Source organism: Chrysemys picta, chromosome 3 (genome assembly GCF_011386835.1).
Source record: "Chrysemys picta bellii isolate R12L10 chromosome 3, ASM1138683v2, whole genome shotgun sequence".
NCBI lineage: Eukaryota > Metazoa > Chordata > Testudines > Emydidae > Chrysemys > Chrysemys picta.
Genome location: NC_088793.1, coordinates 126,918,006 through 126,932,193, shown reverse-complemented (window position 1 = coordinate 126,932,193; position 14,188 = coordinate 126,918,006). Strand labels below are relative to the sequence as shown.

At 42.6% G+C, this 14,188-nt stretch overlaps 1 protein-coding gene and 1 long non-coding RNA gene across 4 annotated transcripts in view; both read left to right on the top strand.

The window, feature by feature from the left end:
- FRMD1 (FERM domain containing 1) overlaps window positions 1–7,946 on the top strand; it is a 72,071-nt gene extending 64,125 nt beyond the window's left edge. For 2 of the 3 annotated variants that reach the window (XM_024112082.3, XM_024112086.3), the window contains exons 13-14: window positions 1,263–1,342; window positions 3,694–4,120. In XM_024112082.3, coding sequence (XP_023967850.2) covers window positions 1,263–1,342; window positions 3,694–3,984 — 371 coding nt within the window. In that variant the 3' untranslated portion in view covers window positions 3,985–4,120. Of the gene's footprint in view, window positions 1–1,262; window positions 1,343–3,693 lie in introns of all 3 variants that reach the window. The other variant, XM_005303946.4, reaches the window with a different exon arrangement.
- A 2,827-nt stretch (window positions 7,947–10,773) lies between these two features.
- The window catches only part of LOC135982654 (uncharacterized), a 31,767-nt gene continuing 28,352 nt past the window's right edge, over window positions 10,774–14,188 (top strand). Inside the window, exon 1 of the long non-coding RNA XR_010600152.1 lies at window positions 10,774–10,893. This is a non-coding gene — a long non-coding RNA (uncharacterized LOC135982654). The remainder of the gene's footprint in view (window positions 10,894–14,188) is intronic.

Sequence of the window (14,188 nt, the reverse complement as noted above, 5' to 3'; positions counted from 1 at the left end):
CTTTCCAGCGAAGGAATTAACTGATGTACATTGTGAAAGGCAGACGTGTTCAATCACAAGTTGTTGAGCTTGGTGAGGTTCTGTGGCTTTTGTTACGCAGGCCTCCAGTGATCATAGTGGTCCCATCTGACCCATGAATCCATGTCCCATTCCAAGCATTAAAGCAGGGCGAGACTGATGTGAATATGAAAGTAGGGCCTTTTGGCCTCAGCCCTGAGGTTGAAAGACACATGAGTATTAGTGACTGAAACGACATCCGTGAGTGTCTTTCAAATGAGCTAGGGAGGTGTGTGGTATGGGACTCGCTGAACATTGTAACCGTCTGAGGAGATATATTGTAAATTGCCTCTTCACATAGTGTTACCATTTTTTAAACTAACAAAAAGAGGACACTCCAAGGGGCCCTGGCTCCACCCCAACTCTGCCCCTTTCCCAAAGTCCCCGCCCCAACTCTGCCCCCTCCCCTGAACGCTCCGCCCCCCTGCTCCCCCCCCTCCCCTGTTTCCCGCGAATCAAATGTTCGCGGGAAGCCTAAAACAGGGAGGCAGGCAGCAGGTAAGCTGGGGCGGGGTGGGGGGTGGGGCATGAGGAGGCGCGGTCCAGTCCAGCCCCCTGGCCAAGCGGCTCGGGCCCTGGGTTACCAGCCCCAGTTCCAGCCGAGCGTGCCAGCCCCGGCCTGCCCCGGCCCTGGTGGTTCCAGCTCGGCTTGGGCCCCGGGGCACCGGCCCTGGTTCCAGCGGAGCGCGCCAGCCCCGGCCCGCCCCGGCGGTTCCAGCTCGGCTCGGGCCCTGGGGCTCCGGCCCATCTCGCCTCGGGCCCCGGGGCACCGGCCCTGGTTCCAGCGGAGCGCGCCAGCCCCGGCCCGCCCCGGTGGCTCCAGCTTGGCTCAGGTCCCGGGGCACGGGCACCGGCCCAGCCGAGCGGCTCTGGCCCCGGCGACTCCAGCTCGGATCGGGCCCTGGGGCACCAGCCTGTCAGGCCCCGGCCCCAGCTGAGCGGCGCTGGCCAGTGGCCGAGCACCACCGGCCCCAGCGGCTCCGGCTCCAGCTCCGTTCTCAGCGCAGATCCAAGCCCCACGACCCCTCCCTATTTTCCCAGACATGTCCGGCTTTTTGGAATTTCCCTCCGGATGGGGATTTGACGACCAAAAAGCCGGACATGTCCGGGAAAAGCCGGACATATGGTAACCCTATTTTCACATGAACTGCTGTAAATGTTTCAGTGCAAATCTATAATCTGAACTTGAATCTCTTCCTCTGCAGCCCTTAAGCAGAAGCCTCTCTCTGTGGTACAAGTCACACTGATAAAAATGAGAGGCCAAAGTGTGGAATCTCTTCATCAGGTAAGAGGAAACAGCAGACTGGTGGATCTGACTCTGGATATTGGGTTAAATTCTGCTCTCCTTTACACAGCTGTAAAACAAGTCAGAGGGGCTACTCTGGATTTACACAGGCATAAGTCAGACCAGAAGCTGACCAGTAATTACTACTAGAGATGGGATGAGGAGGCAGCATTTGGATCCAAATTATAATGAGAAGGTTTGGAGTGAGCAAGACTGAAATCTTGTAAACTGTCCTCCTTAGATTTAGGCTTCCAAAAACGAAATGGAAAATAAGCCACTCCCAAGTTTTGTGTCCAAACCCAGAGCCAAGACCATTTGGGTGATTTTGGATTTGAGAGGCAAACTCAATTTCCTCTCCACTCCTGAAATTGGAAGAGGTTCAAAGCTGAGGGACTGGTTTTGCTCCGTCTGTAATTATTACTGTTTGTTTCATTGTGCTGCTTGTTTGTTGAACTTTTCTGTCTGTTTTCTTTTCCCCAAGCCTCTGAGAAAAGGGAACTATGTATGGCAAAAGCACGTACTGTGTCTTAAGCAATACTGTCATGCCCTCTGAAAAACCTCTTACATTTAAAAACTTCTTTAAACCTTTTTATATTTCAAAGTGTGGCTATAGTAATAGAAACAAACTTTTTTTAATATGATTCTATCATGGGGATTCCCAGTTATTCCCTCTGAGTCCAAATCAAACTTGCTCAGCTAAGAAAATCTGATTATTTTTTTTTCTCCCTCCCCTCACCTCCATCTGCAAACACTTCCTCGATCTCTCTCTTTTAAATTAATCTGGGGTCTTTCTGCCTCTTACTGGACATGGTCAACAGTGATAATCTCCAGTTGGAGTTTACCAGTCTTTTTTATTGATCCGTGAGACTAGAATAGATACCAACTTATTCTTCCAAAATCGTTGGTTCTGCAGGAGAAACCATAGTAAAAACTTATTTCTGCTGTCGAGTTGAACAGAGGTGACTCAGACACACAGGGAGCAGACATGTTGAGTAAATTAAATAAATAGGATATCTCCATTAATTTAATTTATCTCCTAGAACTGGAAGGGACCTTGAGGTTATCAAGTCCAGCCCCCTGCCTTCACTAGCAGGACCAAGTACCGATTTTGCTCCAGATCCCTAAGTGGCCCCCTCAAGGATTGAACTCACAACCTTGGGTTTAGCAGGCCAATGCTCAAACCACTGAGCTATCCCTCCCCCCAAGATATGCTGTTTTTACATTAATCTGTTTCTGACCACACACTTAAACAGTGCTTTCCACTGATGATATTCAATCTATTTTGGCCCCAGATTCAGACACCTTAACCGTTTTTTATAAGAATAGTTCTGATTTAAATATAGGTTTGATAACACATTTCAAGAGATCTTTTCTTTCTGATGGCTGCCTCTTTTACCAGCATATATACTGAATAGTCAATTTGTGACTTTGGGCCTTTTTTCTTATATACAAGGCTGTGTAACTGAATTAACTGTATTATTGGTAGGATTTTTTAAAGCACTCTATGTTCGAACTCTTCTCTCAAGGCAGAGCTGGGGTGGTCAGCCTGGCATAGCAGAAGAGTTGAGCCAATGCTGAGTGCTTTTGAAAGTGTGTCTGAAAATTATATATATTTATAATAAACCTTTCTATCGATATATGTGGACAAAGTTTTATGTCTGCATTGATAAGGTAAGTGTTTTTGTTTGAATGCTATATTTCTAGAATTTAATCTTAAAACCAATTTAAAGAATAACTATCAAGAGCCAGGGCTGGTGGGTAATTCCTCAGTAAAGGCTAGGCCGCTATTGCTTTTGCCAAATGAAGTCTGCCTTTAAATGCTACTACTGGTTCACTGCGCCAATTTTTCCATTTCTGCATAACGTGTGGATTAGTTGTACTTGGCATTTGTGTTTAAAATTAGGCACAAAGCTCATCAGTTTTCACAGTTGCTTTCTTGAACCTTCCTTTTAGCTCATAAATTTTTAGTGGACCCCATCCCAATGTTTTCTAGTGCTTGTTCTTCATATGTAGCCAGAGGCTGACCACCCCAGCTCTGCCAGGAAGTGTCACTTTGGCCATGCTTTACGCCTGTCAGATGCTCCATTCATTGTACTTGACACTGGGGACACAGTGTACAGAAATCAGAATCTGGATGAAATAGAAGGGCAGTTAAGTGAATTCACAATTTCATTATGGTTCACAGCTTCTTCATTAAGACAATGACCTTCAGAAAGCTGATGGGGGTGGTTTGAGGTAACAGGAACAGTTTAAGAAAATTCCGATAAGCATTAGGAACCAGCATCCTTCGGCTATGTACGTGCTGTTCTTCAGCTCATAGTCATTTCCTCATCTGTCTCTTACTGAACCGGCAGGTGAGACAGCCTAAAGACAGGAGCTGCGCAGACCAGCACAGCCAGAGTTTGGATGACATCCGTCTTTACAAGCATCGGCATCCACCGCTAAGCTCCACATTATCTTCGGACACCTCCCACAGCTACACATTTGGTTGTGCACTGGAGGATAAGCTGGCCAACTACGGCTGCGTTTATTCAACAGCAGACTGCAAAACCAAGTCCGCCCTCTATGGAAAAAGATCCATGAACTGCCTGTCTCTGGATCTCTTGGGAGAAGACCAGCTGCCGGAGGAGTTTGTGGTGTAGCCAAGTTGGCAAGGTCCTAACCAAGGAGACGGCTCATTAGGGAAATAAAAGCTACTATATATACCTCATCAATGCATGATGCATTGCTTTTGATCTCGGAGGTGATTGGTAAATGACTTTTGTACCCTATTAAGGGATGTATAAGTAGTGTCACAACCCAACAAACCTGACAAAAGTGCAAGTTTATTACAGGGCAGCACTTTAATTAAAAAGAAAAATACTGGCAATGGAATATCTGTCCTCTACCCAGCGCACAGTTAAAGTGGACTGCCCCAATAGAATAGACCATTTTTTTATTTAAAATACCAGTGGGCAGTTGGCCCAAAACACCTAATAAGCTAATAGCACAGAGAGCACATCTGAATCGACTTACCTGAAAGCAACTACAGATTCCACATTGATTTTTTTTTTAAAGCCACCTACTTCCTGACCTTTTGTGCCCATAATGTTACACTAATCCAGTGTGTTGGTCCCCTTGAATTCACTCTACTGAGGTACCTGCTGTCAACTGTCAGTTTTCTCCTAGAACATATCCTAGAACATATCTCAGCCTACCAGCAATGGGGATGGACCTTCTGCAGCTCTGTAATATCTATACCTGTCCTGCTCCCTTTGAAATCAATGGAAGCTTCACTGTTGGCTTCACTAGGAGCAGGATCTGCCCCATTGTGGGTTTGTTTCTAGGTTCCTTCCCCCACCAAACCAAAAACATACCAGCAATTGTACTGCTGTTTTTTTAAACTGCGTTTTAGAGCAACAAAGTGGGAACCACTGGCCACTAACTATTGCCACAAACCTCCACTATTGATCCCTAGATACAGTCTTCATCCTCGTTATTGTTTGGAAAATAACAGGATGACTCAGCTGCTTCCAGCAGTTTGGATTTTGAGGAAGTCATGACAAAAGTGCTAATTGATAGGCTTTTCAGGAAAGAAGTGTGACTGGAGAAGTTGTTCAAGGATGATGGCTTCTACTTGAATCAGCACTTTTTAAAAAAACTCAATTCCATATGAATTCACCCTCTGAGTTTTGGAGGCCGAACATGGAGAAAATAGATTTCAGGGGATGACTAGAGTAGTTATTAGGGATGATGCCCAGTTTTGGTTTTGATTGGGGTATTCAGCTGGTGAAGGATGAGACTGTAAGGCACCTGATGATATATATTTGTGGTTGTTTCTGTATCAAAGGTAGTGGTGTGTGGGTTTGGGTTTTTTTGAGTGCTATGGAGCTGTGCCAGTGTTCTGTGAAAAGATACGTGTGCTGGTACTATACGATAAAAAGTGCTCCTATTAGGTCTGGAGATGAGATGCTTTCTGCCTTCATTCACAAAAGTGATGCTATGTTGTTTTCCCATTTTTTCCCACCTGCAGTACTGGGGGGGGGGGGAAATGACACAACCACCTATAACCCCGTGGCCAGTTTGCATTGTGGCGAATGGAGAGAAATGATGTAACGAATCAATGTTCCATGCATCCCCCTCAGCAAAGAATAATTATTTTAGAAAATAAAGCACAATGAATGCAAAATGTCCTCTTGCAGTATCAATCTTGCTGCACTAAAGAGTTGAAAATAGTTGAATGCATGTAAGCTGCAGTCAGACCACAGTTAAAATTGTCATTGCAGTTTTGAAAGTCAGTTTGTTGGGCCTTTTAAGGGGAAGATGCTCACTGTGAACCCAGCACAAATGGAAACTGCATTGTATTACCATCTTAGGCAGCAGTCAGTTGGACAGTTGCATTGCAAATGAACTATTAAAATAACCAAGCCAGAAACCCCATGATCTCAGTTATGGTACAAGATTTCCATACAGATAGCTATATCTCACAACAGCAGCTGCATCAAACATTGCTCTGTTGAAAATGTCAGTTATCCTGTTGCATTAGATGACATTTAACTTACTATACATGAGGTAAGGATTGTTGGTGTTGTCTTTTTTTTTCAGTCATCCTTTGTTATCCTGACAAGGAAGTGGTCTTAAACTTAAGATGCACAAAAGCAGCTATGTAGCATGCTCTCAATATGTCATTCTCTCTGACTCTACGTATTTTCATTATCAAGAAACTTTTTTTAAAAAACAATTTTTTTTCTCTATTTTTGGTCAGAAAATGTTTAGAACGTATTTGAGCTTGTGGCTGCTTGAGTGCATGAGTAAAAGTCTGTTGTACTTGCTATGTGTATGGGAATCTTCATGGTTTACTGGTAACTCTGGAACTCCATACCTTGGGTCAGTCCTTGATGGAACAAAACTCCCTATGAAGTCATTGGGAGTCTTGTTGAACTCAAGAACTGTAGAACTTGACCATTTGAGATTTCCCCATTCTCAGCACTGTGTCCAGGGGCCAGATCCTGCACCCACTAATGTAGTGTCATTGAATACATTTTTTGAGTCGAATAGATGCAGTACTGACCCCAATATGTATTTTTTGATAGTGTGTCTCCACCTATCAGTCACCTATAACCATGTTTTATTCCACTGGTATTGCTATTATTACTTTGTAATGCTTTAGAATGATTTGTATTATGCTGAGTTAATCAGTTTACTTTGACTATCCAAAGCAAAGCGCAAACCCCCTCTACATCATACTTCATTATTTTTACTTTGAGTCTAGACAGCTATAGAGCTTTTAACTCGTACATTACCAGTCAAATCCAGCCTCAGTCTGGTAGTGACCAAAAGTTGCAACCATTAAAGGCCTATTGAACAGCATGTAAAATGAGTTGGGGAAAGTGGGTTCAGTCCAGGATCATGCCGACAAGTGACCTCAATCCATGGAGACTGAACTTACCTTTTCACTCCTTAACTTGGAGGGACCACCTCAGAGTTGAGAAATGCTGGTGCGGGTCTGGGGCTGCTTTTGCTGTCCATGCTGTAGGTCTATTCTATCTAAAGAGAGGACTTCAGCCTACAGTGCTGTCACTTGAATGCTAAATTCACTCAATCACTCACCCATTCTAATACAGTTCTTCCAGGAAATCTTCTATTATTAAGACTCTCACTTTCAATTATTTTCATTTTGGGGAGGTGGAGGGTAAAAATCCAGCAAGGTATTTTTTTCTAGAAGTTCTTTGGGGAAAAATTTTATGTGCTGCATGCTCGCTCACTCTTTTCTATAAATAAATTACCTTTAACATTTGGATATTTGCTATATTCTAATAGACTGTCTGAAGTGTTGACTACTTTTTTTTTTTAAAGTGCCAGTCTGATCACTGTCACCAAACAGTGAAGTTAAGTTTTTTTTATCACTGATGTTTGTGCATGTTAGAAACAAACAAAAAGACCCACAATTCCAAGGTGATGTGAAAACTCACTCTCTCTACAATTTTTAAATTATTGCTGCCACTATTTTAAAGTGCGAAGTTTGTGACTCTGATTTACAAACGAGGTGGAACACCAATGCCTAAAAGTTAAAGTAGTTCTTGCATGTGTATCCATTGCATGCAATTGCTGGTTGTGTGTAAATATATGTATATATTTATTTATTTGTAGTTGGTGCGGAGAGAAAACTCTCCAAACTTTGGGCAGTCTTATCCTGTTGGTACATGCAGCTCATATTGATACTGATGTATGCATATGAAAGGCAGAATAGACCCGTTCTCTGTGTAGATTGAGAGTGACTCGCTCTATATCTTACAAACACTGTGAATATCTATTATGCAATCTTTTTGTATTCATGTGACACTACTGTTTTGACTAGTAATGTACTTTGTTATCTTTGAGTCTAGAAGTTCTACTTTATTATTTGTTTTTGGATTAGTTGTGGTAGGGGGTAAAAATAAGCATTTTATCTATGATGTTATGAAACCAGCTGCCGATGTTTGTACAGCTGTAATATACTCCTGGTATAAGTCACTCTATTTTAATGGCAAAAGTTTCTCCTTTCCATGAAAGGAATCTTTGTTTTTAAAAATTTAAATATATATAAATATATGTACACTTGTAATAAAGGATGGATAGAAAAACAGACTTGAATGGATTCACAGTACTATTCACGGTGTAGATGTAAATAACGTTCTTTCCAGAGGCATTTGGGTTGAGAAAATGTTTTTTGACTTGCTGATGAGGATTTCTGCACTGTATGTATTAAACCAGAGCCCACACAAGTTAAAACTCATTAGCCAAATCATTAAAGTAACTGTTTTTATCAGTGGGGACTGGCAGGAAGAGAGTAAGCTTTTTTACAATGGCAGTGTTTCCAAATCCATCTGTCTTGTTTTCAGGATCCAGTCTAACTCTCTGGTTAAAATCAGTAGAAAGATTGATGGGTATTGAATTGGGGCCTAAATGTACAAATTAGACTCTACAAGAGCGAGGTGTTGGTTCTAGATGATTGTGGATATGATAGTTGCTGCTCCAGGAACCAGAGCTTGCGGAAGATTCCCAGAGGTGTGAGGACCATCCTGATATCAGCTGCCACCCGAATCGAACTCAGAGCATTTTTAAAGAACAGTCTTTCCTGTAGCATCTGGGTGCTGGTTTAGTAGCTGCCATGTGTAAGGAACCTGTCTCTTTCCTCAGAGCATGAATTGCATTTCGTTTTTTTTTAATTACAAAATTTGCATGCTCTCTGAGGACAAAAATAAGTCATTTGAAGAGGTGCCAATAGCTTAGTGGCTGCTCAAATTTCCCGCTTTTTGAGTGGTTTGCTGTAGGTTCTCTAGCAAATTCATTTCCTGCTAACTTCTGCGCACCCAATGAGTTAAGCTGCTGTATTTCTTTATATTTTGGGTTTCCCTCTGACCACTTCTTGTACAGTAACATCCCTAATCTCATGATTGAGATTTTTTTAAAGTCTCATCTTTCTGTAATATCTACTGTACTTATTTGATCGTTTCCTCCCCAGGTTTTTCTCTTTACCCCCAGAAATATTTTATTTCCTTTCTCTTTTCTTAGTTCCAAACTAAGTTTTCCCAAAATGATTTTTTTCCATATTGGGATTCTCTAGTTCCACATTAAACTTCTCAAAAGGCCTCTGCCATCTCCAATTTTCTTCCATCTGCCAGACCATAGTGTTGTATTTGTCTGCTGTGGTGCATTGGCCAATAAGTGTTGTTGACCTTCCGCAGTGTGAAGTTGTCAGTATTAGTTGTTTGTCCATTTCTTTGAAGAGGTAGACTTTTCTATGGGATTCATCACTGTAGGATCTGAGCATCTTGCAAACATTTAATAAATATATCCTCACAAGATATACAGTACTTCCCTGTGAAGTAGGGAAGTATTGTAATGACTAGTTGCTGAAAGCCCATGATGTTGCATGGACAGAATTAATAACTGTGGCTTTGGTTTTTTAGTTTTTTTTTTTTAAAGCCAAAATTGGCTGAGAAATTGCATTATAACAGACTCTGAATCCCCGTGGTGATTGAACCCCATGATACTCTCAACTAAAATAACTTTTCAACTATGCTTGTATCTGTTGCTATCACTTCACAGTGACTCAACAGCTATTCTAGGCTTCAGATGTTTGTGGTTATTGTTGTGTTGATTTGTGTGTGGGTTGTGTTGTGCTGGGAGAGCTGTGTGCGCAGTGGGGAGGGGCTATGTACATTTGGGATTATGAGTATGCTGGTTACATTGTTGTGGGTGGTTTTGAAGAACTGGTAGTTCGGCCAAGTAATCCACCATTTGTGCAGTCTTGCTCATACAAACTTCCATGCAAATTAGCTGTAGCAGTAAGGGCGGTGATTGGTTGAGTTACTTCTGATATCACAGTGGTCTAAGACTTTCCGCATAACATAGCTACATAGCTTGCTGTCGCATAGGTGTAGGCTGAGAACTTAAAAATTGGATGGTAACACTGTGAATCCCAGTGATGATGGAACTTGATGATGATCTGAACAAAGAGCTCTCAGCTATGCCTGGAGCAGTTTCCTCTGCTTCATGCTAACTCAACAGACATTCTAGACTCCAGAGTGACAATCCTGGAATCTTATTATATAGATACACCAAACCTCTAAGGTATTAATAGCGTACAAAGTGTACCATGACTTTGAGGCAAACACAAGAAGTGCTTCAGAGGCTAGGCCATAGCCTTAGAGCATTCCACTCAGACCTGTGGGTAAGTGAAGAAGTATTTTACTATGGCTGGCAGAAAAAGGAATGTTGCAAATATCTGAGGTACAGTAGCAATTTAAGGTAAAACAATAGTAGTGCCTATGTGGATCCTGGAGGAGGACAGCCCAATAGAGGGTAGGGACTCCTCAGGTGTAGTTCTAAAAGCAAATAGGAGCTTGCAGGTTTCCAGGCCAGGATCAGTAAGTGGGGTGTCTCCTTGGGGCTCCTCTGTGACAGCACTCTGCCTAGTCTCTGCTGCTTCCTCACACGTTATGCATAGACCTGAACCTGGTTGTGACATCCACCAGTCACAGCCTGTTCACATGCAGTTCCCTGGCTCCTGTTGCAGCCTGCTGTGTATGCAGTTCCCCAGCATTCAGCTTCCTTGTAATCCCAGTTTGCCATGCACTGGGAGGAGGTGTCGGGTGAGAGTGAACCAGGAGCACCCACCTCCTGCCTCCTCCAGACACCCACAGTCCAAGCCCCTGCATCTCCCTGGACACCTAGCATCTATCAGCCCCTTGCCTCCCTCTAGACCCCCAGCACCCTGCTTCTCCCAGGCACTCAGCACCACTTTTCTGGCATTTATAGAGCTCTTGACACTACCCCCTTGTCACCCATAACCCTGTCTTCTACACAGCCTCTTGCCCAACCCTCAGCCATGCAGTACCCATAATGCTTCCACAAGCTCTCACCACCACTCCCAGCACTTAACTCAAAATCTTTTTTTTGCACCATCTAGAGACTTCAAGGTGAGGGCGCTTGGCAGCACTGCACAAGAGGCCTTTGAGTGCAGAAGCAATTCCTCCACACCTCAATTCCAAGGAAGCGACAGGTGAAGAAATATTCACCTCCGTGAGGTAAGTCACGTTCAGGGGAACATGAGACTTTTGGTGTAAGGGTCTTGGTGCTCTAAGGTGACCAGACAGCAAGTGTGACAAATCAGGACTGGGGTGGGGGATAATATGAGTCTATATAAGAAAAAGACCCCAAAATCGGGACATCTGGTCACCCTAATTCTGCTGTGAGGCCAGGAGTTAGTGAAAAGCAATACAGTTGAAAACAACATTGCAGTTATACCTTGGGGAATACTGCTGACCCACACATCACTGAAGCTCCATCTGGTCAATTTTTAATTTGTGTGTCAAAAAACCATGGTTTTAATGAAAAAATCTTTTATGGAAAATCATTTTCAATGACAAACTGGGAACTGCAAACTTTTTAGTAAACACTTTCAGTTTTTGAAAATTGAATTGTTTAGTTACATTTTTTTTTCATAAAACAAACCCAACATTCAGTTGAGAAACTTTGACACAAGTGAACTTTAAATTAAAAAGGTATTTTTTGACCAGCTTCAACTACAGCAGCAAGATTTTAATGCTCCTCTGAAACAAGGGAAAATCCTGAGGCTATAGCCCTGACTGATGATCTGTTGTCTCCTCACTGTGCTGCAGGCCCACCCTATCTACCATGCTGATCTTTGAAATGAAAATTTATTCTTTAGTCAAGCTGGTTTTCCTCCTAGGATCCTATAAACCTAGTTAGGAACAAGTAACTGGCATTGCCCATTTGAAGCACAAGAGGGCGCTAGTGTCTATCAGAAACAAAAACCGCTCATGGCAAAAGCATGTGGTTTAGTCACTTCAGTGAGACTTTTATTGCCATGACAAGCTATGCAGGTATTGCCAAAGTGTGAGGAAAAAGACCCTTTTGTTCGAATTGCAATAAAAAGACTTGTTACACAAAACACCATCTAAACCCAGAGAGGAGGGAGTGTGCAGCCCTGACAGAGGAGGACTGAGCGAGAGAGAACAAAAGGGCATGGTCCACTATTGTGCCACTTCTGCCAAGTTGCTTCACTGATGTAAGAGACTCTGTATTTGAAATGGACAGAGCTTTGACTAGGAAGGATCTTGCAGCCAGTGTTACTGGCATGGAAGGCTTTCCTGTTTTTAGTATATAAAGGCAGGTATGCTAACCCTTTCAGTGCCCTGACATCATCTCATTGAACTCTCATTAGAGTTGTATCTGTTGCTGCACTTCTCGTGGGGTGGTATAAATACGTTGTCAGGATGTATCAGGTCACAGTAATATACATTCTTAAATGTTGTTCACTTTTGCTGGATGACATTTGTAACTCAAATAGACATTTTCAGGAATAACCTAGAAGCTTTTAAATGCAGCCATCAGGAAAAGTCAGTGAGATTTTGTGCTAAAAGGATTTGATTTATGCACTGGACAAAGGCTTAGGGTAGGGAGAGTGAGGAAGTCTTCTGAATTTTTATACAAACTAGTTTCCTCATCCCTCATCAGAAACTTTGTGGCTCTCTCTTTATCCTTGCCTAGGACATGAGCCACTGGAACAGATTTTAGCACTATTGCTTCAGATACTCAAGGGTATTTGGTAACACTTGCTTTGCAGTATCTGTTTCACCTCCTATTCCCTGCTCCCTGAAACTTCCATTCATGTTCAGTCTCAGGCTCTCAAGTGAAATCAGTTCAGTGGTGTCCACTGTGCCCTGAACAGTAGTTCACAGTATCACACCACACACCTAGACTTGGACAGACAGTGTCTCTCTAGAGAAGCCAGACCGAAGCTGGAAGAAAAGTCTGAATCATCAATTTTGGAATGCGTGGTTCGCTTCAGGTCAAATAGTGGTCACTGTCAACCCTCAGTCCTTCTGCCTCCACTAAATATAAGCACTGAACTTTGGTTCCAACCACATCCACACCACTTGGCTGCTGCCCTGCCACAAGCAGGAATGGTTCACATTAAAGATAAGTTTACTTTGTGTTATTTTCCTTGTACAAATGAGTAGAAGCAACAATATGTGGCAGTTTGCCCCAGTGGAGGAGGAGGAGGGTGCAATGAGTTTGTGGCCATGATATTTAGTAACCTGATAAATAGAGTGGATTCCATTCATTCATGGATCTACCTATAGATTGGAACTCCACATTTGCCCTCTGCAAAGACTGTGATACCACAGTATCTCAAACTGCAAGTACAGGGAGAAACCAAGGTTACAGCAATTATCCAGGGCAGTGACTATTGCCTTTTCAATTATGTCTAATGTAGGAGTGGTTTTCAAGACAGAAAAGCTTCTTAACATTTTGCCCTGGGTATATGCAGTGCTCAGAGCTCTGAAAAGCTTGCATTGTACCCACTGCATTTGCGAGTAAAATAAACTACCAAAATGGCAAACAAGATACCGGTAGCGATTAGTCATCATTAGAGAACTGGCACCAGCTCTCATGTTGTCTATCATTTTAGCCTTCCAAACTCTCAGCACTCAAGGTGGCATGAAAGTGACGTATATTTGGTTTTGTAGTTTTAATAGCTGGGTCAATAGCAAAACCTTGGATCTGAACATACTTACAATTTGAGGAGGGTACTCTTGGTAAATTTGATTTAGATACAAGTTCTACAGCTTGGGCTTATCTGTTTGTTTACTGCAGAGTTCTTTAATTTTTTGTCTAACTCAAAAAGAGCTGAACCTTTTCTTGTAACTTTGAAATAAAATACAATTTTGGCCTGAAACTTTCTGGGACAACTTTTTTAAAAATGGAGAGTAAAGGCTGTCCTGCACAAAAAAAAAAAAAAAAAAAAAAATGGTCCTTGTACTTGTTCATCCATGTTGCCATGTGAAGGTTGGGTAAATGCATGTATCAGTGACTAGTTACAATAGTTGATCAGCTGGTATGTACAGTTGTACTAATGCTACACCCATCTAAGTGTGTGTTTTCATGTGCATTTTTGGCATGCTCAACCAAACCTTTCCCCTCTGAAAATGTAGCCCACTGGGTCAATGGTCAGCCTTGAAGGAATTCTTATCATACTATTATAAATCCCTGAAAATAAGGATTTATAATAGAGCCATTATCAGGCACAACTATATTGAACCTCTTAACTTCTCAATCTAAGTACATTCACACCAAGCCATTTACTAGCCACTCCTACTTTACTAGAATTACTAAAGTCCTGGTTTTGCAATTAGCTCTGCAGGCATAGACCAATATGCTGGGTCTCTGCGTGGGGGGTGGTGCTTTGCCCGTGCAGATCTGATTGCAAGATCAGGGACGATACATCGGCTTCCCTTCCCTGTGTAAATGAAGCAACTGTTGATGTCAGTGGGAGCAGCTCCCATGTGTTTGGGG